The sequence below is a fragment of the Indicator indicator genome, chromosome 1 (genome assembly GCF_027791375.1).
Source record: "Indicator indicator isolate 239-I01 chromosome 1, UM_Iind_1.1, whole genome shotgun sequence".
Lineage (NCBI taxonomy): Eukaryota > Metazoa > Chordata > Aves > Piciformes > Indicatoridae > Indicator > Indicator indicator.
In genome coordinates, this window is record NC_072010.1 from 79,568,612 (window position 1) to 79,593,224 (window position 24,613).

A 24,613-nucleotide genomic window follows, 5' to 3' on the forward strand; every position below is an offset into this window, starting at 1 on the left:
ATAAAATTAAATAGATCATGGGCCAACACAAGTCAGAAGCCAGAGGCTAGGCTGACAGCAAAGGAGATGGGGAAAAAAACTGTGAAAGTCGAGTGCCTGAGGTGTTCAAAACCTGTAGCTATGTTTAGAATCATTTAGGTTGGATAAATGATTCACGGTCATTGAATCCAACCAGTAACACAGCACTGCCAACTTCACCACTAAACCATGTCCCAAAGCACCACATCAAGAAGTCTTTTAAATACGTCCATGGAATGTGACTCTACCACTTCCCTTGGCCATTGGTTTCAGGGGTTGACAACCTTTTGGTGTAGAACTTTTTCCTAAATGTCCAATCCAAACCTCCCGTGGTGTAACTTTCGTCCTAGCGCTTGTTACATGGGAGAAGAGTCTGACACCAACCTCATTATAACTTCCTTTAAGGTAGTTGTAGAGAGTGATAGTCTCTCCTCAGCCTTCTTTTCTCCAGGCTAAACTTCAGCTGCTATTCCTAAGTCCTGCTGACCACATTATTTCTAATGCAAGCCAGGATGCTGTTGACTAACACCTCTGTGTCTTTTTTTGTCAGCTTTCCAGCCACTCTTCTCCAGGGCTGTAAGGTTGCATGGGGTTATTGTGATTGAAGTGCAGAACCCAGCACTTAGCCTTGTCGAACCTCATACAACTGGCCTTCACCCATCAGTCCAGCCTGTCACTATTTGTCTGTAGAGCCTTCCATCCCTCAAGCAGATCAATGTTCCTGCCCAACTTGTCATGTACAAAGTTATGGAGGGTGCACTCATCCAGATGACTGATAAAGATATTAAAGAACTGGTCCCAGTACTGAGCCCTAGGGAATACTCTTGCAGCCATCTGCCAACTGTGTTTATTCATGTAAGTCTTTGGACCTGGCCATCCAAACAGATTTTACCTGGTGATGACTACACCTATCCAAGCCATGAGCAGATAGTTTTAAAGGAGAATGCTTTGGGAAATGATGTCAAAAGCTTTACTGAAGTCTAGGTAGGCAACATCCACAGTCTTTACCTCTTGCACAAAGTGGGTCACCTTGTCATGAAAGGCAATTAGGTTTGTCAAGCGGGACCTGCCTTTAGTCAACTGATGTTGACTGGGCCTGATCACCTGGTTGTCCTGTACATGTTGCATGATAGCACTCAAGATGATTTGCTCCGTGACCTTTCCCAGCACTGTGGTCAGACTGACAGGCCAGTCGTTCTCTGAATCCTTCTTCCAGCCCCTCTTGTAGACGAGCATCACGTTTGCTAACTACCAGGCAACTTGGACCTCTTTAGATAGCCAGAACTGCAGGTAATTGATAGAAAATGGTTTGGTGAGCACTTCTGCCAGCTCCCTTGGTACAGTTGGATGGATTCCATACAGCTGCAGAGACTTGTGTGTGTCTGAGTGGTGTAGTAGGTCACTGACCTCTTTGATTAGGAGATTATTCAATTCTGTTTCCCAACCCTGTCATCCAGCTCAGGAGGCTAGGCAATAGGACAATTGGTCTAATGAGGCAAAGAAGGCATTCAGTACCTCAGCCTTTTCCTCAGCATCCAAAAGGATTCCCCCCTCTGGTTGCTAATGTATTTAAGAAACTTTTCTTAACTATCTTTTAAGGTAGCAGACAGACTAAGGTCTAGTTGGGCTTTGGCCTTTCTGATTTTCTCCCTGTATAACATCATGATATCCTTATCATCCTGATGTGAAATCAGTTTAAATTGTTGGTACTTTCTACTCTTTTGAGTTTTATTTTAAATGTTCAGAATGGGTAACATGTGGTGTTTGGGTTTTTTCCCCTTCATTGGGTTGGGAATTGCCAAAACCTGGCTCCTTAGTTTATCTTGTGTGTATTTTGCCATGTTATGAATAGTTGTGTAAAAATTTAATGGATGTGAGAGATGCCTGTGGCAACAAATTAATCTTCCAGTGAATTTCCCTTAGTATTGCAGTGTCTTTCAGCAGTGTGGTGCATCAGTTTTCTTCCTTGTGTTCCAGGCCATCCTCACTTCACAAACCATTCTCTTCTATTCTAGCCAGAGCTGTTAGTTAGCTGTAATGGATTGTAAATTCTCATGTACTTTCCTAAAAGTTATGTGTAAATATCACTTTATTTTGTACATCAGTTTGAGTAGTATTTTGGGCTTTCATTGCATGCCAGTTTTTCAAGTTGGCTGTGTGGTTATTGTTACTAAGTGTATGTTTAATATTATTAGTTGCCTTCTTTACAGAACCAGATTTTAATATGTCTGCCCAAAGCTCTATTTGCAAGTATGATTACCTATTGAATGGAGCTCAAGATCACAGATGCTTTTGTCTCACAAATTTCCATCAAGCTTTACAGTTTTCCCAGGGGGCTTCCTCCCTTCCATTTCATTCCTATTCTAATTATCTCTGTATCATTATTCTGTTTTTATAGGGGTTTTGCATGTATCTTGAAAAATTACTTTAAGCACTTACTTGTTGTAGTAATTATTGTATGAACAGCTTTGTAAATATTAAAAGGTAATTATTTTCAAAGTGGCATTATCCAACCTCAATAATTCTACCATTTGATATGCTTTTTCTGCAGATTGAAGATGGGAGCAAAGCTGCAGCTGTGGACAAGCTACTGGCTGGGGATGAAATTGTTGGTATCAATGATGTGGGCCTCTCTGGCTTCCGACAAGAAGCTATCTGTCTGGTGAAAGGTTCACACAAGACACTGAAGCTTGTAGTAAAAAGGTAAGCTTGTGTTGTTTAGCTGGAAAAGCAAATACATTCCAGGCTATAAGCTACTGGGCAACTAAAATTGACAAGATTTGGCAACATGACTACTTTCATTTAGTGTTATTAATGTGCACATTATGCAGCGTTAGCTCACCCCTGAACACAGACCCTTTATGGACGAAGACATGGGGAGATTTAGCAGAGCAAAAACTGAGGCAATATATTCTGTGAGTGCTGTTGTGATGTGGTGACTGTTCATTTCTGTCCTCCTGAAGTGCAGGGCCTGAAGCTAGCCTTTGCAGGCAGTCCTGTGTCCCTAGAGGCCTTTGTGTGGCAACATGGGCAGTGCTTTTTAATGTGTTTGCTGTTCAGGCCTGTTGGGCAGTGAGGAATGAGTTATATGGGAAGGTTTTGGAAACTCATATTCTCACTTTGTGGGAATATTTGAGGTCTCAAGCATTTCTTATGTGGTTTGGGTAAAGAGTATTTTCAGTTAATTATTGGTGAAGGGGAAAAACTGAAAGAGTTTATCAAAATGGAACGTGTTTTTCGTGTGGAAAATTTTTGTTTTGTCATTTTGACTTGCAGCTTTTAAGTTCACACTTCTTTTGCTAATCTGAATTAGAAATAACTTTCACAGAACAATTTTGACAAAAGTGAACAGTTGTTAAGTCTTGTAACTACTGAAAAAAATTTAAACTAGGAACTTAGAATGATAAATATCTCTTATTAATTTCCTACTCTGATGAATCAGAACTTTCTGATTATTAATTATTTGTATTAAATTATACCAACTAGTCTTTCATGTAAGAAACTTTATAACTGTGTTAGAATGAAAAAAGAATTTTGTTGCAACACAGAAAATGCTGAGAACGGAGGTTTGACAGGTATTACAGTGCAGTACATAAATATAACCACTGTTTGAGGCTGTGTTAAATGAGGACTGGAAGAAAGCAAATGTCACTCCAGTCTTCAAAAAAGGCAAGAAGGAGGACCCAGGCAACTACAGACCAGTCAGCCTCACCTCCATCCCTGGAAAGGTGATGGAGCAGCTCTCTTGGAGGTCATCTCTAACCACATGGAAGACAAAAAGGTTATCAGGAGTAGTCAACATGGATTTATCAAGGGGAAATCTTGTCTAACTAACCCGATAGCCTTCTCTGAAGTTATGACCAAGTGGGTAGATGAGGGAAGAGCAGTGGATGTCATATATCTTGACTTCAGTAAAGCTTTTGATGCTGTCTCCCACAACATCCTCATAGAAAAGCTCAGGAGATGTGGCATAGATGGTTGGTCAGTGAGGTGGATTGAACACTGGCTCCACAACAGAGTTCAGAGGGACATCATCAGCGGCACAGAGTCAACTGGGAGGCCTGTGGCAAGTGATGTCCCCCAGGGATCAGTACTGGGTCCAGTTTTGTTCAGTATCTTTATCAGTGACCTGGATGAGGGCATTGAGAGTGCCCTCAGCAAGTTCCTGATGATACAAAACTGGGGGGGTTGGCTGACACCTGTCAGGCTGTGCAGCCATCCAATGTGACCTGGACAGGCTGGAGAGCTGGGTGCAGGCAAACCTCTTGAAGTTCAATAAGGACAAGTGCAGGGTCCTACATCTGGGGAGAAATAACACCAGGCACCAGTACAGGTTAGGGGCTGCCCTGCTGGAAAGCAGCTCCACAGAGAAAGACCTTGGAGTGCTGGTGGACAGCAAGTTCTCCATGGAACAACAATGTGCTCTTGTGGCCAAGAGAGCCAATGGGATCCTGGGATGCATCAAGAAAGGTGTGTCCAGCAGGTCGAGGGAAGTTCTTCTACCTCTCTGCTCTGCCCTGGTGAGACCACACCTGGAATACTGTGTCCAGTTTTGGGCTTTCCAGTTCAGGAGAGACAGAGACCTGCTGGAGAGAATCCAATGGAGAGCCACGAGGATGATTAGGGGACTTGAGCATCTCCCCTGTGAAGAGAGACAGAACCCTGGGGCTGTTTAGTCTTGAGAAGAGAAGACTGAGAGGGGATCTGATCAATGTCTATAAATATCTGAGGGGTGGATGTCAGGAGGAGGGGACTAGGCTGTTTTCGGTGGTTCACAGTGATAAGACAAGGAACAATGGGTTCAAACTAGAACACAGAAGATTTCAGCTCAACGTGAGGAGAAACTCCCTTCCAGGGAGGGAGACAGAGCACTGGAACAGATTGCCCAGGGGGGGTTTGGAGTCTCCTTCTCTGGAGACTTTCAAAACCCACCTGGATGTGTTCCTGTGCAGACTATCCTAGGTGATCCTGCTCTGGCAGGGGGTTTGGACCTGATGATCTCTTGAGGTCCCTTCCAACCTCTGGTATACTGTGACTGACTACTGTGAAATAGCACTGATAGAAAAGGGAGCTACAAAAGCATACTTTTCACCTATTGTAGTATAAGAAGTTGATTTGTCTCTTTTTAAAGGAGGAATTATGGGAACTTGAGTCTCTTTCACAGGTGATAGTTTATGTCTTCACCAATACCTACTTCTGGAAGCTGTCCCAAATTTTTTGTAGTACTAAAGCTAATAAATGCAAAATAAAATGCATTCACAACTATTACAAGTCATGTTGATCTTCAGCAGTTTCAACTCGCACTGGCTATTCCAGTAAAAGCACTTTTGTTAGTCGATGTTACATCAGCTGTTTCTGTTACAGAAAGGGAGAACTTCAGGGTTGAGAAGTTTTATAGACATTGAAGAATCTGCCAAGACAGCAAGTCTTAATTACTACAAAAAGCTTCAGACCAAGTGGAAAGATCCCTCTTTCTTAGTGCTTTTCAATTTTATGGCAGTAACTTACTCAATCTGTGAATTCTGATCTATCTTTGGAAATGGCAGAAAGTTTGATGCTGAAATACTCTCATAAGAAACGCAGCTACGCTGTTCTTGTCATTCACAAGTACTTTCATGTATGTTGTTTTGGAGATCTTTCATGCAGCTAATAAAGCACAGATTTGCTGCTGGGAATTTGTGACCATTCTCTACAGGCAACAGAGCCCCATTGCTATGCATGCCTGTGTGCAGTTTGGTGCAAAGCTGATGGATTTTCTTCAGTCCTTTCTCATCAGTCTTCTTTTTCTCATCCCTAGCACGTGTGTGAGGGGCAAAAGCAACCTAGCTGTTCTAGCCATGAGGCTGAAACAGTGGCTGTTGTTAGACAAAAAGTTTTTAAATTCATTAAGACTTCCAGAGCTCCCAAAAAGAGGCAAGAAGCAAGAGCCTTTTGGATCATTTGAGATTTCATAAAACTTACTGAATGAAAAAAGATGGGGGCCTGTGGTTTTTCAGCTTTGCTCTTTCTCTTGGAAAGTTGCCTTAGGACATCAGTTCCCTGACAATCAGAAACCTTTTAACATCCAGTCTCATTTTATTCTTGGCCAGCTTGTTCTCATGCACTGCTGTTTATGTACTGAAATAGCTTTTCTTTTCCTGTTAGAAGTTCAAATGGTGCAGTTTTTTATAATAGCCATGTTGTGCACTTTCTTTCAGGAGTTATGGTTTGAACAACAGTATTGTTGTTTTGTTTGCCCTAAATCTTAGCCTGATTTTTTTTTTTTTTAATAAGTGCTTTAAACAGTCCTTTAAGCAGTGCTTTAAGCAAACCACTTGTTTAGTCTTTGTGTGAGCACTCCTGCGGGTCTGGGCTGAATTGGATGAGGGAACTGATCTGACTGCAAAATTACTTGGGGAAGTAGGTTTTCAGCTGTATAAGACCACCACTTTTCAGAGGCAATCTGCACTTTAATTAATTACAGGATTCTTAAAATGCCTGCCTCAGCATTTTTAGACTATTTCAGTCTTCTTTAGATCCACACTTACTGTTCTCTGGGGAGGTTTGGTATACTCATAATTCCTTTTCCATGAATTATTACATATAAGATGAAGTATTGATCTGTAAGTCATCTTAGCTGTGTCCTTTGTGTAGCACTGTGGTGCTTCTCGATAGTGTTCATTTAGCATTTTATTCCTTTTGGGTGAAACATGAAATAGACAAATGGTTTGAAGTTCTGAAGTTTAAAAAAAAAAACAAAACAAAACTTTTTTTTTTTGTAATCATGTTTGTCCTTGCTATCTGTGACAGTTAGCTTGGGAAGCTAAGATCTACATTTTGTCTTAAGAAAATTATTTCCCCTAGGGGTGTTTGTGGTATCTATTTCTAGACTGAAAAGCAAGCTTCTTTAAAGCTATCATGATGTGAAAAACTTAGTTTTCAGCAAAATTATTATTCATGTCAGTAGAATGACTACCCCCCCAACAAAACCCAGCAAACACCACAAAAGTAAAATCAAAAAACCCCAACACAACAGAAAGAACCCAAATGAAAACAAAACAACAAACAAAAAAAAGACCAATCAAAAAAAAAAAAAAACCCAAAAAACACCCAGGTTTTATTTGTCACCACGTGTCCATGTGAAATTCTTCTGTATGGGTCACTCCTCCATGCAGTAATGCTACATCCTGATCTTACATTGCTGTAAGTATTTCTGTACTCCTGGGGAGCATGCTGTTTTCAATTTTGAACTCTAATGTACCTACAGCCCCTAGTACCAAATAGAATAAATGTTTGGCTATGAGGATGTGTTTTGCTGTATTTTTTGGAAACTTTGTGTCATTGTGGTCTAAGCCAAATCAGGACTTAACTGCGTCAGCAACAAATATGATGTTTAGCTTACATATATTGATGGTTGAACAAGTGTGGTGTACTTTTGGTCTTAGATTTAAAGAGGACTCAGGAGGCTTAGTGTTGTTTTCTCAAGTGGATTAGTCAAAACAACACATCTTAATTATGTGCTAGTTCATCACTGTAGTGCTAAGCTGTTTCTTGAGTAGATTCCTTCCTTAGGACAGTCTGCTTAGGACATTTCTTACAGGAATTATATGTGAATTTCTCTTGTTTTGGAAAAGGTGTGTGTTTATATACACACACACCTAAAATTGCCCTGAGTGTTGATACTGAGGTAGTTACTGTATTATGTGTAATTTAACTGTTCTGCATACACTTCTAACTTAGATTCCCTTGTAGTTATTGAATAGGTATTAAATATAATCTTGGTTTTTCTTTTCCTTTCTCTATTTCATTTTGGTGCCTTCATGTGGCCAGAATGTAAGGGTTTTTGCAATGCTGATGAGTCCCTTGCTACAGGAGAGGAAAAGAGAGTTAGAGCACTTGCTATCAGAAGCTAGTCTGAATGTTGACATTTACTGTGCAAACTCCCAATAAGGGAAGAGGATATTGTGATATGTGAACATAAACACAACTATAAAATGGAAAGTTAGGGTAATCTCAATCTGCATGGCACTTGGGGAGCCATTTAATTGAAGCACGGCAGAAAAAGAGTTTTTAATGAATGTCCTGAAGGCTCTGAGATTGTACAGTACTGTCTCAAGAGACCTGAGCAGAAATAGGAATAAAAATCTGACAGTCATTTGTAATGTTCAGGTGGGAGATCACTGAAATTTTGTCTTGTTCTGAGCACAAATGCGCTCAGCAGCAGCAGTGACCTTTCTGTAGTGGTTTTTCCCTAACTTACCAAAGGGATCTAGTATTACCCATTTAGGACTTGTACAACAGCTAGCTGTTCAGTTTGTAGTTCCTTGTCTCTGCAGGAATACTCTTTATAAACCAGGTAGTATCAGTTTGTGACATGACTTGGGAAGACAAGGAATTTGTGTTCTCTGTGCAATTACATGGATGGAGCACTGTGAGTTCTGCCTCTTGTCTGTGTTTGGTCACTTGATAGTTCTAGTTTTATAGATGCCAAAATAGTCTAGGAAGCAAGTAGAAAAATGCATGTAATTTTGCAGATTTTAAGCAAGTATTATTCTTACTGAGTCCACAGTTAGGTTTAAATAGTGCTCAATAAACCAAGTGCATTTGATGAATAGAAGTAGAATCTATTTTGCCATTAAATTTCATTTAATTGCTTCTGGAACCAGGGTTTCTTATAGTAGAACAAATAACGGTGGTTTCAATCTTGTTGCTCAGTAGCTGTAATTCTACCATTTTGAAGATTGCCCTTGGCCTTAATTGACCAAGAAGAGATTTTTTTGGTTTTAATGCCTGGTTCTTCAGCCAGACTTTGGAAATAGGTAGGAAATGGCAGTAGGGTGTTCCAAGACTGTACCTGCATGGTGTAAGAAGCAGGTATGTGTGACAGCACCTCACTGTTTCTTGGCATCAAGGTGGGCATGGAACAGTACATGCCTGTGCAAATCTTCAGTATACACACTTTTGCAGTGGGTATTTGGAACAGATGCACACAGCTTTAGACGTCAGGGTTTGAACACTTCTGTGTGACTGCAGATGGTCGAAGGGCTGGGCTGTAAATTCCCATTTTGCAAATTCACTTGAGAAATGGGCATAGCTGTAGGCTCCCTCTTCTGCTTTAATCAGTATGGCCAGTTTTAGATGTGTGCCAGAGAGGATGCCCTACCAGCTGCCTCTCCGAGCAAGCCTTGTGTGTCAGGATATGTGACAGAGCATTGTCAGGCTGGGTCCTCTGCTTTTCTTCTCTGCCAGACAACACCAACCAGATAAGCACAAAGGTGATGTGCTGTGCAAATTGCACCGTGCTTGCAGGCCTGACTCAGGGGCCTTTGGGATGGATAACCTGTGTTTTAAGGAGTGCCTAGCATTCCCCGCAGGATCTTTCTGTGAAGTGAGTGTTTAATGGAGCAACTGTGAATAAGCCACTCTATGTGTGCTCCTCCATGGGGTTCCACAGAGGACGCCACCTGGTATGGAGTTTACCTCCTGCTCAGGTATGCCTCATGCCTTATCCATGGCAAATCCAGCACTGGGCAGGCCTCCACTGTGCTCCTCCTCTTCCTTCAGTTGTGTGATCTTGTGCTCAAAGGAATGGATGTGACAAAAGGAGGAGCACATGCTTGCATCTTTAATTTTCAGCAAATTGTGCCTTGGAAGAGTCCTAATGTGGGCCATTTCCCCCGGTTGCTGAAGTGCCAGTGCAATCACTTAACCAACATGTTAACAGTGTGAATACTGTTCCCTTCATTATGATGACCCTACAAGTACCACCCAGGTGTTTGGAGTTTCCCATGCCATGTGTCTCTTTGGTGCAATGCACACCTACAAAACACTTTTCTTAATTTTCTGCCTGTTTCATCCTTTTCTTGGTCATGTTAACATGATTTGAGTTGTGCTTTTGCTGGCACACTAATGGACACTTGAGGTGAAAGTATGCTTCAGTTCTTCCAACTGATGGTTGGTTTCAAAGAGCAAATTCTCATCTTAGGGTTTTGGATGTTTATCTTGAACTGTCAGGACTCTCTTGATACCTGTGTTGTGACTGACATGCTTCCATCTTGTGGTGGCTTTCATAATTTCTTTCTTTTATGTATAAAGAAATGTCTCTGTATTTCTTTATTCAAGCTTCACAGAGGGATGTTTTAGATAATGAATAAAGTAAAAAATACAGTAGATGTCCTTATGCTTTTACTGACTTAGCTCTGTTAGGGCAATGTTTGGAGGACTAGGAAGGGCACAATACATTTCCTTGTAGGTGAAAGGAATCCTCTATAATTTGAATATACTTACTCAGAAGGTTACTTACAGCAAAGCTATTTGGTTTGTGAAGGAAGTACCAAAAGTGGGAAATGTTGCTTTTTTGTGGAATGGAATATGCATGAAAGAGTAACAACCTGTGAGTCATGAGTGGTTTCTATGGTGGTGTTTTTTTCTTTTCCAGTCCTGCAAGCACTTGTCAAAATGGTTAATTTTGAGCATGAGTAGTCTCGTCTAATTTAGTGAGAGCACTCACATGACCAGTGATGAAAAAGTATGCAAGTGCTTACAGGATTTCAGCCATAGCTTTTTACCAGATGGTATGTTGGATTTATCCTTGCAACTGCTTTCTTCTGTTGCATTTCAATATAAGTGGTGGAAACTGCAATATGTAGCCCCTCGGGTGAGAGGGAGAAACAGGTGAGCCTTCTAAAATTTGGGGATCTAAAAACTTAATCATTTCACATAGTACTTTCACTTGCATGCACAGGTTTTGTGAGTGTGTGTGTTCAGTGATACTGTGGATCTCTCAGGAATCTGAAAAGAATGGTAACCTCATCCATTAAAGACCGAATAAATAATGTTTTTCTATCAGGAATCATTGTTGTATTTGTAGGGAATGCTGTATATGTTGTGTGCATTTTGAATTATTGAATTGTTTGAGCACTTCTAAGTGCTTGAGCACTGTTTTTTTTAAACTCCAGTCGGGAACTTCAACATGCACATGTGCAGCTTCACGAGAGTAGTAATAATGCTTGAGTTGCAGTGTGTTCCACTTCTCCTTGTGGTACTTTTAGGTTATGTATTTCATCTCCTGAAGATTAAATGATTGATGAGATTGAAAACTTGGGACACTTATTAAATGTTTCAGTGTCAAGTAGCCTAGCACATTGATGTAGAGATTTTATGCTCTACTTGGTCTTCACCTAACACCTTAAAAAGATTAGAAAAAGATTTTAAAGTAATTTCTGAATCCAATCCTTAACTCCAGAAATATAACCACTTAAAAGAAGGGCTGGAATGCAAGAGGGTTGCAGTTTTAGTTACTGAGTAACTGAACAAATTTGCATCTTATCTCTTACACAAGAAACCCATTATTTTATGGTCATTGCTGCTGAATCTGCATAATACTGGATCACCTGGCAAAACAAAGTCTGGCATGGAGACAGAGCTACCTACCACACTGCAAAGTTATATGGCCCTTAAGCTTTTAGCCCAGCTTCATGCTGAGTGCAAAGGAAGGGCAGTGACAAAAGATGGGGTTTGGGGACATTTCTGCTGAGTTGCAATTGAAATCAGAGGCAGTTCTTTGGTCTGGCTCATGGAGCAGCCTTGCCGGCAGGTGGACCACCAAACCAGGCATGGCATGTGATGGGGAAGAAAGCACTCTAGGGGATAGTAATGTGCAAAAATCTGATCTGGCATAAGACATGTCAGAGCAAAATACCTTTGCCAAATAAAATTTCCAGCATCTTGGCTTCTGACTTTGTGGAGGCTCAGTAATTTGCATCATGTGGCATAGTGTTTTAACCAATAATGAGATGAACTAAGGCTGGGCCATCTCCTGAAATGTCCTGGGTCTGGAGGAGCTCTTCTTTCCCCAGTCCCATTTTTGGGTCACTTTGGACACAGTTAGGTAAGTCACAGGTAAAATTGATGTGGGAGTGCACCACACCTGTGCAGAAACACCAGTATTTGGAATGTGGTTTCTGAGGAAATCTGGGACAGTGATTGAACTGGTAAGCTCATTGTGGTAAGTGGCTAGGAGGCCAGGTTGTTTCTGGCTGCAAGCAATGCAAGAAACTATTTCCACTGCTGTGTGCTCCAAGGACATGGCAAGTTCCTTCTTGCTGAAGGCAGAGTGCCGAGCTGGTGTAGGGAGCTGCCTGCTGTTGTGCTTGCTAACTGTGTCCTGGGCAAAGGAGGTGATGGGGAAGTGTGTCCAAAGGCGGCTCTCCTTCCTGTTCTTGATCCTTTGCTCAGCCATGGTGATAACAGTTTAAACTCCCCTCTGTCTTTTGACACCTGCTGCTGCTGTTGGCATTTGCCCTGTCAGAGGCTGCGTTTTCCAACATTACTGGTGAATAAAACCTTTTTTTGTATTCATGTTAAAGGTGAATTGTTTTAGTGCTCTACTTGCATAGCATGATAATTTCCAAAATACTTGAAAGTAAAACCTGCTGGAAACCACCATTTATCACTGATTCTACAATATTTGAAGCATTTTAGATGCTATCAGATGATAAATACTCAAATAATGAAAAAAAGTTTTGTTATCCTTTAGAGGATTTCTAATAAATTGTCACAGAAACTGAGGTAAGAGAGTGGTATCAGGAGTTTAATGCTATCTAGCCATCAAAAGGTAACAGAATATGTACAAAATAAGGATGAGGAAGAAGTATTTGTTGCTTGCATAATACACCATAAATACCAAGATCAACACTTATCTCAAACATCCAGATGTGCCTGTCTAGTTCCCCAAGGCAGAGCAAGGAAAAACAGTTCCAGAATGTGAAAGCTTTATCACAGTAGTTTATTGTGAATTTAGCAGGCAGGAAGATTGATGTCATACCTCATACAACTTCATACCTCATTGTCAGCAGTGCATATCTTATTTGTAAATGAAATTGCTCTTCTGTCCTGCTCAAGCCTGTACAGATGGGCAGAGGTATAAGGAAAACTGGAGCAAACTGTGATGGTGAAATTCTGATTTGCTCAAGTTAATGACTGAACTCTTTAAGGGCACTCATACTTGGTAATTTGTTTGTGTTTGTTTTCACAGACCAAAGCAGGTCTCTTTATTTTAATATAAAATGTAACTTATTACTTTGTGGGCTAGGAAAGGAGCTAGCCTGCTGTTCTCCAACAATACTCCTTTCAGAATGGCCTCTTTCAAAAGAGGCACCGTTGACTGTAGAGTGGCATTGCTGTTTGCTCCATTCTCAGACACAGGCAGATGGGAGGTCAGACCAAGTGATTACCTGACACATGGGAGGAGAAAGCAAAGAACAATGCTACAGACTCTGCAGGTCTTGCTGTGGTTGAGAGCAAGGCAAAAGGTGATTGTGTGCATCTTTGTGTGAATTTTGGCAGGTGGCAATGGGCATTTAAGACAGGATATGCTGCTTCGCTAAAGCTTTAGGAGTTTGGACAAACACCTACTGGTTCAATTTGCGATTCTAAGAAATCTGAATGTTAATAGGTTGCTTTTGTTACTACTTTTTTATATTGTAGAGTCCCTTCCTCCCCCCCCCCCCCCCCCCCCCCCCCCCCCCGAAGTGCATAAGTTAAGCACATGGGGGTTTTGTTGGGTTTGGCTTTGTGTTTGTTGTTTATTTTGGGTTTTGGTTGTGTTTGATTTGGTTGGTTGGTTGGTTGGAGGTTTTTTTGTCATTGTTGTTTGTGGTTTTGTTTTTCCACATTCTAGGTCAGTTGTATTTTAGGGATTTTTTTTGGGGATTCTCTTCCTTTTATGATAAGATACTGAAATGCAAAGCATGGAAAGCTGAAATGCAAAAACAGGAACTCCTTGTTTTGCATGGAAAAAGTTCTGCAGTTCAGTTTGCTGCTTCCAGAAAGATAGGCTGGTGGCTGCTGCTGTTGTTGTTGTTGAAATTTGTCAGCACTTTTCTTGGGAAGGTAAGAAGGGAGTACAAGATGTTCAGATATTCAGTGTATAGAGACCAAAACAAAATAGTTAGGCTGCAAACAGAGTTTTGATGTTTTAGCCCATCGCATTGAGTTCTAGTGAGATACAATCATTCAAAAGAAAAAAAAAAAAACAACAGAAAACAACCTATACATTTCATATGTCTCACCCAGAGTGAATCATTTTAAAGGTGCCTAAAATCAAAAACTGCTGAATAATCTCCCCTTGAAAACAAAGGCAACACTGAATGTGTCTCAAAGTCCATGTTCTAAACCAGAGACATTCAGACTCTCTTCCAACCTCTGAAGATCACAGCTATACCAATTAAATGTGCAAATAAGACTGCCTGACCATCACAGATGGTTTTGTTGTTTGTTTGTTTTTACTTACTTTTTTAAAATCTGAATAGCTTCAAGCCTGTTGGTTTCCCCATGGTGGAATCCTTTGCTGGTAGCGCTCTCTTGTGGCTATTTTTATTAAATGACTTGAATTTCAAAAATATGTATAACATTTAGAAATTTCTGCCCTAGAACACATAGTCCCTTTTGGATAATAATTCCTAAATTAATTGTGGTGATATATTTCGATGATACAGGAAGGTTAGTCTAGACAAAAGCACTCCAAATATACTTGCCAGAGCATCAAGAAGTGGTGTATTGAGAGTTCAGATTTCAAAACATTTTTCTTTGTTGTGTTTTTTGGTGAAAGGCTATATATGCATGAGGAAAGACAGGTGAGAGACTCAGCAGGGAGTGAAATCCGCACGTGCAGCCAGTCAGGTGGAGGAGAGACTGGGACTACCCCTTTGGCAACAGGCTTGATCACAGATGCTGCTTTCTCTGTGGCTCTGCTCTTGGTGATGAACAGGTTACCCACCACAACTTTGGTTATTGAAAGAATGAAAAATTAATCTAGAAAACCTTTCCCAGTTAAACTGATACGTGTGTTCCTGGTGAAAGCTTTTTCGCCTTGAATCACTGCTTTCTGATTCCAGGGATGGGAAAGGAGAAGATAGGAGGGGGGAGCTCACAGGCTTTTCTGTTTTGCAATACAAAGCTCTTAGTTGGTGTTTTATTTTTTGTAATGAGGTAATGCCTTTTGGAAGCTCAAATTGTGGCATGAAGAGTGTTCCGTTGAATTAGGAACATAGAGTTTCCTCTTTCTATTAAAAGAGCAATTATTAATGAAAAGCTGTTCAGTACTACGAGGATTTGATGCCATTGTGATTACAAATTCAATGTCATAGCTTACCTTTTAGTCTGCTGTACCACCTGCAGTCTAGCAGGACAGTTCATCAGTATCTAATTGCAGGTTAAGACTAAAAAAAAAAAACTCTTTAAGGCCACCTCTTTGAGGTGCAAGTTTTCCTTTTCTCTAAAATTAAGGAACGCCTATTACAAGAAGGATACAGATGTGCTGGAACATGTTCAGAGAAGGGCCATGAGGATGAGAGAGAGTTGGGGCTATTCAGTCTGAAGAAGAGAAGGCTCCACGGAGACCTTATTGTGGCCTTCCGGTATCTTAAGGAGGCCTACAAGAAAGCTGTGGAGGGATATTTTAGGGTGTCAGGTAATGATAGGACTGGAGGAATGGAACAAAAATAGAAATGGGTAGATTCAGACTGGATGTTAGGAAGAAATTCTTCCCCGTGAGGGTGGTGAGACACTGGCACAGGTTGCCCAGGGAGTTGGTAGAAGCCTCATCCCTGGAGGTTTTTAAGGCCAGGCTGGATGTGGCTCTGGGCAACCGGATCTGGTGGAAAGTATCTCTGCCCATGGCAGTGAGGTTGGAACTGGTGGATGATTCTTGAAGTCCCCTCCAACCCTAACAATTCTATGATTTTTGTTTTTTAACTAGTTTTCTCTTTTTTTCCCCCACTGTACTAATGTAATTTTAGTACTTTTTCAGGCAGTGGATTCAATAGTATTGATTCTATGCAGTTTATTCTTTTGTTATTTAGAGTGAAGATGGACTTGCTGCTGGAAATTCAGGAAAAACGTTCTTTTTTTCCACTTAATTTTATTTCCTTGTTTTGCCAAATAATTCACAAATATAGAATAATATTTGCCAGCTGGACTTTGCATCCTCGTTCACATAACAATAACTCTGTGGTTTTTAGACTTTCAGAAACAATGTTATAAAAGCGACCCATCAAACAAAAGTCAGTCTTTCTCTGAACCAAATGCACATGCATATGTGCTAATGTTGAAAAGAAAGGGATTATTCTGTCTTACCTTCATTAGGCCTACTTCATTATATTAGCTTTAACATCTCAGGCTACCTCATTACTTCAATATCTGTGAGAAATCAATGCTCTCACTATGCAGTGCAGTCATTTTTTGATAGGACATTGCATTCTGGGTGGGAAAGTTTTAGCCATGTGCCATCTAGCTTCCAGCAAGTTCACACAGCAGAGCTACTGGACTTTGCAACTGTACAGTTATGCCATATGCTGTCTTAACTAGATTTCTTCTTAAAATCAAAATATCCCTGCATAAAATAAGATCAGTTCTTGCCCTTTTTACCAGCCTCCTCCTGCCTGCTGAAGTTTGAGGATTTCTGTATAATCCACGGTACTTCCAGCATTTCCTTTGCAAATATAAGTGCATCCTCCTTTGGCCTGTGAAAATACATTCATTTTTCATACACAGGATGTGAGTCAGTCAATTGGTAAGGATGCTGCAGTGCAGTCAGCTTCTTGTAGCAGTATATTGTGGTACAGCACAGAACCAATAAATATGTATAGTCATTGTGTGTTTAACGTGATGGGTCAGTGAACCTAAGGAAGATCTGATGTCAGCACATGGGCCAGTATATAAGAAGAAAGTTGTTTCTTCTTATTCACCTGGGTTGATCCTTAAGGATACAGCAGAACTAATCTTTTTTGTTTTTCTTCCAACTAAGCTGTGCAGCCTCTTACTGTATCCTTTTTATTCTCGGGTGTAATGATGGTCAGCAGCAGGAGGTTAATGGCGTAACTATGGAAGAGAGCTTATTTTTTTTTAAAGATAATAAAAATAAATTGTCCTTTGAAAGAATTCCCCAGAATCTGTATCATCAGTCTCTCTGGGGGATGGAAGGATGGACCTGCCACTTTGCTACATAGGTGATGATTTCCAATGCCCTTCTGAGAACTGAGGTTGTTTATTTCTAGGGATATCACAGGCTTTCTCTCTTTGGAGGAAAATGCTGCTCCCTGAGAATACTGGTTGTTTTTTAATATGTAGGAAAAATGTCTGGAACTCTCAAATGCTGTTGACAGCCCATCATATCTGAAGAGGCCCAAGTTGTTCTGGAGATTTTCTTTTAGCTTTTGCTCCTTGTCACTCACAGGTGACATTAACTTTATTAAAATGCAGTGCCCCAGACTAGTCTATCCATCCACACATTTGCTTAGAAAATTGCAAAAGGAAGGAACCAAATAGCTGGAGAGGAAAAAAACCAAAACAACAAACAACCCCAAACAAAGCCCAGCACCACCAACCATCCACAACAAAAACCACAAACAAAAAACAACCAACCCCCCCAAACTAAAACCATTTCAGCAGCGTAATAATCTCAGTGTATTTTCCATCTGCCATGTTAAAAACCACTTCAAATTAAAACCTAAAATCCTCCTTCCCTCTTCCTTCTCCAGGAACAGTTCTCTGGTTTCATTTTTTGAGCTTTGCTCAGCCTTTCCGTGCTGAGCTCCGCAGGTGGTATTCACCAGAATGGGTCGGTGGAGCTGCTGCTATGACTAATCAAAACCTCTACGGCTTCTTAGTGGGGAGCAGTAACAAGGCTCCTTTGTGAGTCTAATTATATCGCCCTAAGCTGGCACAGTAGTGAGGATTAGTGCAGGAGGACAGGCGGTTTCAGCAGGCTTCAGTGTCCCGTGCTGTGCTCCACCAGCATCGCCTGCTTTTGCTGTGAACAGAGGGTACCACTGTCATCTTGTGCATGGTGCCCCAACCTGCAGCTGCGGCCCCATTGCTTGTCCACCAGTCAGGATCCATGCTTGATCCTTCAGGAAGGGGTCTTAGGGAGAAGGTGCTGCCCAGCGTGGCACCTGGGGAGGTACCTAGGGCTGTGCCAGAGCTGGCTAGGAGGTGTGACACTGGCACCTGGTCAGCTCCCTACAGCCCATCATTGGGATAAGCAAGTTGTCAGGTTGCCTTCCTCTTGGCTTTTTTGTATCTTAACTTGTCTGTGGTTGGGTGAGGGGAAACAATACAGGATTGTCTCAAACGTATCTGATTAAAATTTTGTAATAGTCTTGTGGAAGAGGATTCTGCAGGTGTGACAGAGAGGAGGTAATTTTTTGAAGACTCTTTTGTGGTTTGCTTGCCAATTTGTCTTCTGTTTCTCTTGCAGACCCAACTTCAGCATGATTTTATGTGGCTGAGCAAAGCCACTCACCTCCCACCAAGGCTGTGCACTGGAGTAATTTTCAGTTGCTACTTTCTAAGAGGTCTTCACCTAGTTTTCTTGGGCCAGACTCTTCATCCCAGTATATGCATATATATACATAGGACAAATAACTATTGCAAAGTCAGTCTGTTAGTGAATCTTAAAAATATGAAGTCCTGAGAGTTTTCAGTCTTGAGCTTTTATTGGCGTGAAAAGAAAATTCAATGGAAAAGGTTTTCCAGGCGGTTTGCTGGCATATACAGAAGTTACACAAGGAAGCAAAGGAATTTTAACAGTGCAAAAGGAAATGAGCATACTGATAAATGTGTGAGACTAAAAGTGTTTGTTTGTTCCTCCATGTAAATGTAAAGAAGAGATGATGGGATTTCTCCTTAGGACGGAGAGGAATATGAAGTAGTGAGCAAGGAGGAAAAAAAAATACGCTTGTCTCATGGAGTTTTGGGAAGGTAGGGAGGGTGTGAAGTGATACATTTGGCAGAGTAGGTTGGTGTGGTGGTGGTGTTTTTGTTTGGGTTTTTTTTTTGGGGGGGGGGGTGTTTTTTCTTTTCTTTTTTTCTTTTTTTCCCTCTTGCTTTCCCTCTTCCCTCAGGCAGTTGCTGTTTCCTGCACTTCAAGAACATATGTGAAGATGGGGTGCTGGATTTGTTTCTGCCTCTGTCTACTTAGTGGAGACCAGACAGAGCAGCTAGCTCCATTAGAGAAATCCTTAATCTAGTGAGGCTAATGGATCTTCCCTCCACTGTGAGCTCCTCAGACAGAAACTGCCCATTATATTTGTGGACCTGGATCGCAGCAGACCTGTGATCAGCTTTTGAGGGTTACTGTTGGTTTATAATAAAGCATAATAGTACATAGAGTGTTGGCACAGAAAATGCATCACATGTTTCTGCTGACCTCACTGAACTTTGAGTAAAGCTATAAAATATTAGACTTTCTTTAATCACTGGGAGCCCATATGTAGTATTCAGTATGTCTCTTTCAGTGGCCTTTTCCTATATATGAAAGATACATACTCTGTTCTTTGAGGCTGTGTAAACTTCACTGAAGAGAGCTGTGCCACCCTATCATCAGCATTACAATCCAGTTTTGCTTTCCAGCTGAAAAAGATGAAATCTAGTTCATATAATGCAGAGAGAGGTGTATTCAATGTGAGACAGAGACATACTTGCTGGTTTGGGTTTAAAAATAGTCATACAGGTACAACTAGCATGTGAATATATTATTGTTACTTGTTGTGAGACTGTCCATAGATACCTTGCATCTGGATCCATGCCTGGGTTTATATGGGAAGAGTGTACAGACGAATTCAGTCATTAAACTGCTCAGTCATTTCAGAGGGATGCTGATAGTCCCTGCAGCTTTTTAGTGCACAAGCTTTAGCAGCAAAAGTAACTGTTTATGAATATTAGCTAGAGCTTTTTTCCCCCTCTATTTTTGTCACCCATTGTAACTGATCTGACCTTAGAAAATCATTGAGGTTTCCAAATTGACTTCTTTGTATCCAAGCACATGTTTCAGCTTGGAGGGTTTTTGTTTTGGTTTGGGTTTTTTTGTTGGTTTTTTGTGTTGTTTTTTTTTTTTTTTTTTTTTGTTTTTGTTTTTGTTTTTGTTTTTTTTTGCCAGATTGACTCTTGTAAAACTATCTGTGGTGATAATTAGGGTGACTAAATACTGAGATCTGAAAGGGTGGTGTGAGGCAGGCTGGAAGAGGAATAGTCTATTGAAAATCTGTGTTGTTGGTGTGAAGTGATTCTGGTTTCAGTCTTTGGAAAGCAGCTTTTATTTTGCTGTGAAGTGACTGAATCCAGCTTTCAAGTTTAATGATGTTAAATTGGGTGCCTATCTTGGCACATTCAAATTCTGCAAAATAAAAGCCTGCAAGAAAATTACCCACTAAACAAAATCAGCTCTGCTCTGGGAACTGCAGAAATCAGACTTGTCTGATCATTTTTAAACTTTCCAGTCTGAAGTGGTTTTCAGTGTTTTAAGGCTGCCATACATCTGCTCAAAATGAGGCACGTGTTTGCAGGATATTCAAAAGAAGGAAAACAGCATTGTTGCAGTTAATACATTAAGCAAGGTTTTATTTTCTTTGATCAGCATAAATTTACTGAAGGCTTGAGTTTGTTTATGCTGTTGAGTTGATGCAGTGGCTGGAGTGGATTGGGTTCCTCACCTGGACCAGGGGCTTGGAAGGCAGCTCTCGGAGCTCCTGCCTCAAGGCCTGATCTGCAGGTGTAGTGTGGGGCTTGGCCACTGCCATTTCTCTGGGGCAAGAGGTTAAGGTGCATGTTACGGGTAAATCTTTGGCAGAGGTATTGCCACTTGGATATACTTGCACTTACTGCATTTCCTTTTTGTGAACTGTCAGTCAGAGTTTGTCTGTGTTTCTGGGTCTCATGCTCCTGAGAGGAGTGAAGAAATTAAGCTCTCAGGTTTCAGGATTCAGACATACTTCTGGTTTTGTATGTGTGATGGAGGGAGAAAGGTTTGGGCAGGACCAGAGACAGGAACAAGGCTGTATCTTGTAGGTACAGTACTGTGTGCAGAGGACAGTCCAGGGGAAGAAAGGTTATTCCTATCCATTCTTGCTTCTGTGGTCTTGCTTAACCACTGTGTCCTTATCAGCACTGTCTTGTAGTAAAGAGGATTGCAGTTGTGGTCCAGCTCTGTGTCTGAGAGAATAAAATATCAGGAGATGAAGCAAGGATGTAGAGCCTGCCTCAGCAGAAGAGCCAGCTTCTTTCACTTGGCTTGCTGCAGTCCCCATCTTTGTTCTATGAATTAAGGGTAATGGCCTGGCCTTTCTCAGGATAGGACAGGGTCTCTTCTCCCAGGCAACCAGCAGCAGAACAAGAGGACACAGTCTCAAGTTGTGCCAGGGGAGGTATAGGCTGGATGTTAGGAGGAAGTTCTTCACAGAGAGGGTGATTGCCCACTGGAATGGGCTGCCCAGGGAGGTGGTGGAGTCGCCACCACTGGAGATGTTCAAGAGGAGACTGGATGAGGCACTTAGTGCCATGGTCTAGTTGATTGCTTAGGGCTGGGTGATAGGTTGGACTGGATGATCTTGGAGGTCTCTTCCAACCTGGTTGATTCTATGATTCTATGACAGAGATGTGCAGCCCTACAGGCTTGTAGGAGCTCTTGTTGACAGCAGTGGCTGTACTGACATTGTTACACCTGCCTGTGCAGATCCCCTCTGTTTCAAGGAAGAGTCTCTACACAACATCTTGGAAAAATTTGGCCTAGGTTAATACAGGCATAGGTGGGGAGGGAGGTCATGCTCCAAGAAATTGCAGGAAAATACCCTTCCTTTGCAATGGAGAACTCTTAGATGAATGCATGTTTAAAATTGTACCTCTGCAGCTGGAGATTAAGAAGGGAATACAGCTTGGAATAGAACAGTTGAAATTTCAGTTGAGGTAAGAAGGGAGAGGTTACCTCAGATGATGATTGTGCAAATATAACCACCGTATGCCTTGGGCTTCCAACACGTTAAGGCAGCTGACATTTCATGCCCATATCACGAGCTCTTTAATGTGCCAAACTATAATATCTCTTTTAATCTGATAATAGTTATTACAACAATAAAACCAATGCTATATATCACGGTAATTTACAGTTGCATAGCTATCTCCAAATGTCACACTCAGTGGAAATACTATACATTTTTTACATACCTTTGTCCTTGTAGTCCAGAAGGGTTCTTCCAGAAGAGAAGTTTTTGGTTGTGGGGCTTTTTTACCCCCTTTAATTTTTTTTTTCTTCTTTTCTTAGTTTTTTTTTTTTTCTTTTTTTCTTTCAAATCCCTTTTGTCCTTCTGAGACCAAGATGCCTTGAGGAAAGGTTTCTGCATAAAAAGCTTATGCAATTCTTCGTAAATTTGGAAAATATTGTAATTTTTTCTAAAGTATTGCACTCATCTTTTGTCTCAGTTATGGCTAAGCTGGAACAAATGAGTCCTGGATGCTGTGTGACATGGCCAGTATTTATTTGGAAGATGACTTAAGAATCCCAAGTGGTATAAGAATAGGTTAAGAAGCAATATTAGATATTTAACAAATATAATCTCTTAAATAGATGAGGAAAAAGACTTTATGTAGGCCTAATATGTTGATTCCATTTCTTATTCCAATGTTTTTCTGACAGTATTGTTCTGCAGTATTGTTCTAAACATTTATGTTGTTAAATACCATTCCTGCAGTGCATCTGCTTTTGCCATTCCTTTTTGTGAACAACTTCACCACATAATGTATTTTCAAGGTCCTATTATCCTCTACATTTCTATGCCACCACTACCCACATAGTTTCAACAGAAGTTTAGAAAAGGCTTTCACCTAGGGAAGTCTAAACTGGGCCAGAAGCTTGTGATGAAATCCCTTACTGGTCCTGCTGGTTGGTGGTGTTTTCAATATTCTTCCTCTCGGAACATCAGGGTGTCCGTAACTCCTTTATAGTGTGGCAGTGATTCTTATTACAGCTGCATCCTCTATGTGTAAACATAGATTCCATGTTTTAGAAATTGGATAAATATTCCCACCTTAGGAAGAACAAGTACTGAGTTTATTTTTTTATGCACAAAATTTTATAGTTATATTGTGAATTCCCAAGTGTTGAGTGCAAGATTTTTGCAGAGCTCAAGATAATGCTTTTAAGATCTGCAGACTGGAGAAAGCTCTACTACCACTTCAGGGTATGTCAGGAGTTAGTTGGGTTTGGATAGACTGGAACAGAGGGAGCTGAGAGAACTTAGACATGTTTGAGAAGAGTACTTTGGTGATCTTGTCCATGTATTTCTGAAAATGTCTTGTGGATTCTGGTAGAATAAAAAGCAGATCTTTGTTCTGTATATTCTTCATTCATGCAATCATTACACACATCCACACACAGTGTGGGCTTCTGTTTTTTTAGGCACACTGTGTTGATTATTCTTAGCTGATAGATAATGTGAGGGCTTTGCATGTAGATATGTTGAAATTTTATAGGTTTTTGGAATGTTCAGCTCTCAGGCCTAGTTTGAATTCAGGCTTGTGAATTGTCCCTAAACTAAATAGATTTTGAAGGTAATTTATCTAAACCATTATATAATTCTTAGTAGTGATTGATAGAACTCTTAAATCCTGTACAATTTACTATCCAGACACTGGATTTAACATGTATTCAGTGTTTGCCTATATACTTTAACTTGATTATTGACTACCACACCATCTTCTATCACTGCAACTTTCCTTCTGACACTACAGAAGATCCACTACCTGGATGCCAACATGGAGGCAGAGGTGGGAAAAGATTGTGTAGCCAGTAGCTTGGAAAAGGAGTGTGAGCTTGCTGTGATTTGAAGACTGGAAGGTAGGAATAGCCAACCCTAACCAAGTATGGGATGGGGACTGGAGAGAGGAAAGGATACAAAGGCAGAGACAGTGGCAGTACTCCAGAGGGAGTTAAACTGTTGACTCTGTCCATGGAGATAATTTTGCTGAGTGAAGAGCTGCCAGTGCAGAAGGTAAGGATATGAAAACTTGTTACAAGGAGCTTTTGTAATTGCTAGGGGTTAAGATAGGACGGATTGCTGCTAGACAGGGCTTGCTTCACGGTTATTCAGTTGTTAACAGCTTTCCTTAATTAAGACACAGTTTTCTTCAACTATAATAAATCCTGCTCATGAAATCATGTAAACTTTGAAAAGAGTTGAGTACACTAAGGCATACTTATGTGTGTTTTAGGATGATGAGGCTGCTAATGACTTTTTGATAGCAAGTTTTTTTTTTTTCTTTTCTATACATGGGTTTCAGTGTTGCTTGAGATTATGAGCTGTTTTCTCTCTCAGTTGTTCATCGTATTCAATTTGCATGTCTTTGCATGTTAGGTGCCCAGTCTTGGATGTCTCAGTGTTTGGTTTTTTTCCTGTGGCTGATCCAGCTGTCACTGGACAAAGAGATGCAGGCAGTAGGGCTCAGCTGTCTGAGGTCAGAGAAGAATTTTTTTCAAATATTGAGCTGATTAGTTTTCATCATTGGTTCATCTCATTGCAGTGAAATTTGCCACGGGGGATTTTCCCAAAAGATTAGATGCTAATATGCAAGAAGAGCTGGTTCTGACAAACAGATGGGGTTCACACTGCTGCTAGAGAGAAGCAGCATCTTGTAACAAAGACTCTGGTATGGCTCAAGTGTTGACAGCAGTGATTTGAATTTGTATATGTCAGACTTCCTGTGTTTATTTGGAAAACAGCACAGTTGGCAAGCAAACAGTAATGTGCTGTTGATGGTTTCTGATATTAAGAGCTTCATCTTTAAA

General features: G+C 40.8%; 1 protein-coding gene across 2 annotated transcripts in view; it reads left to right on the forward strand.

The window, feature by feature from the left end:
* Positions 1-24,613, forward strand: part of SHROOM2 (shroom family member 2) — a 135,119-nt gene that overhangs the window by 51,785 nt on the left and 58,721 nt on the right. For both annotated transcript variants that reach the window (XM_054386379.1, XM_054386380.1), the window contains exon 2: positions 2,570-2,721. In XM_054386379.1, coding sequence (XP_054242354.1) covers positions 2,570-2,721 — 152 coding nt within the window. The remainder of the gene's footprint in view (positions 1-2,569; positions 2,722-24,613) is intronic.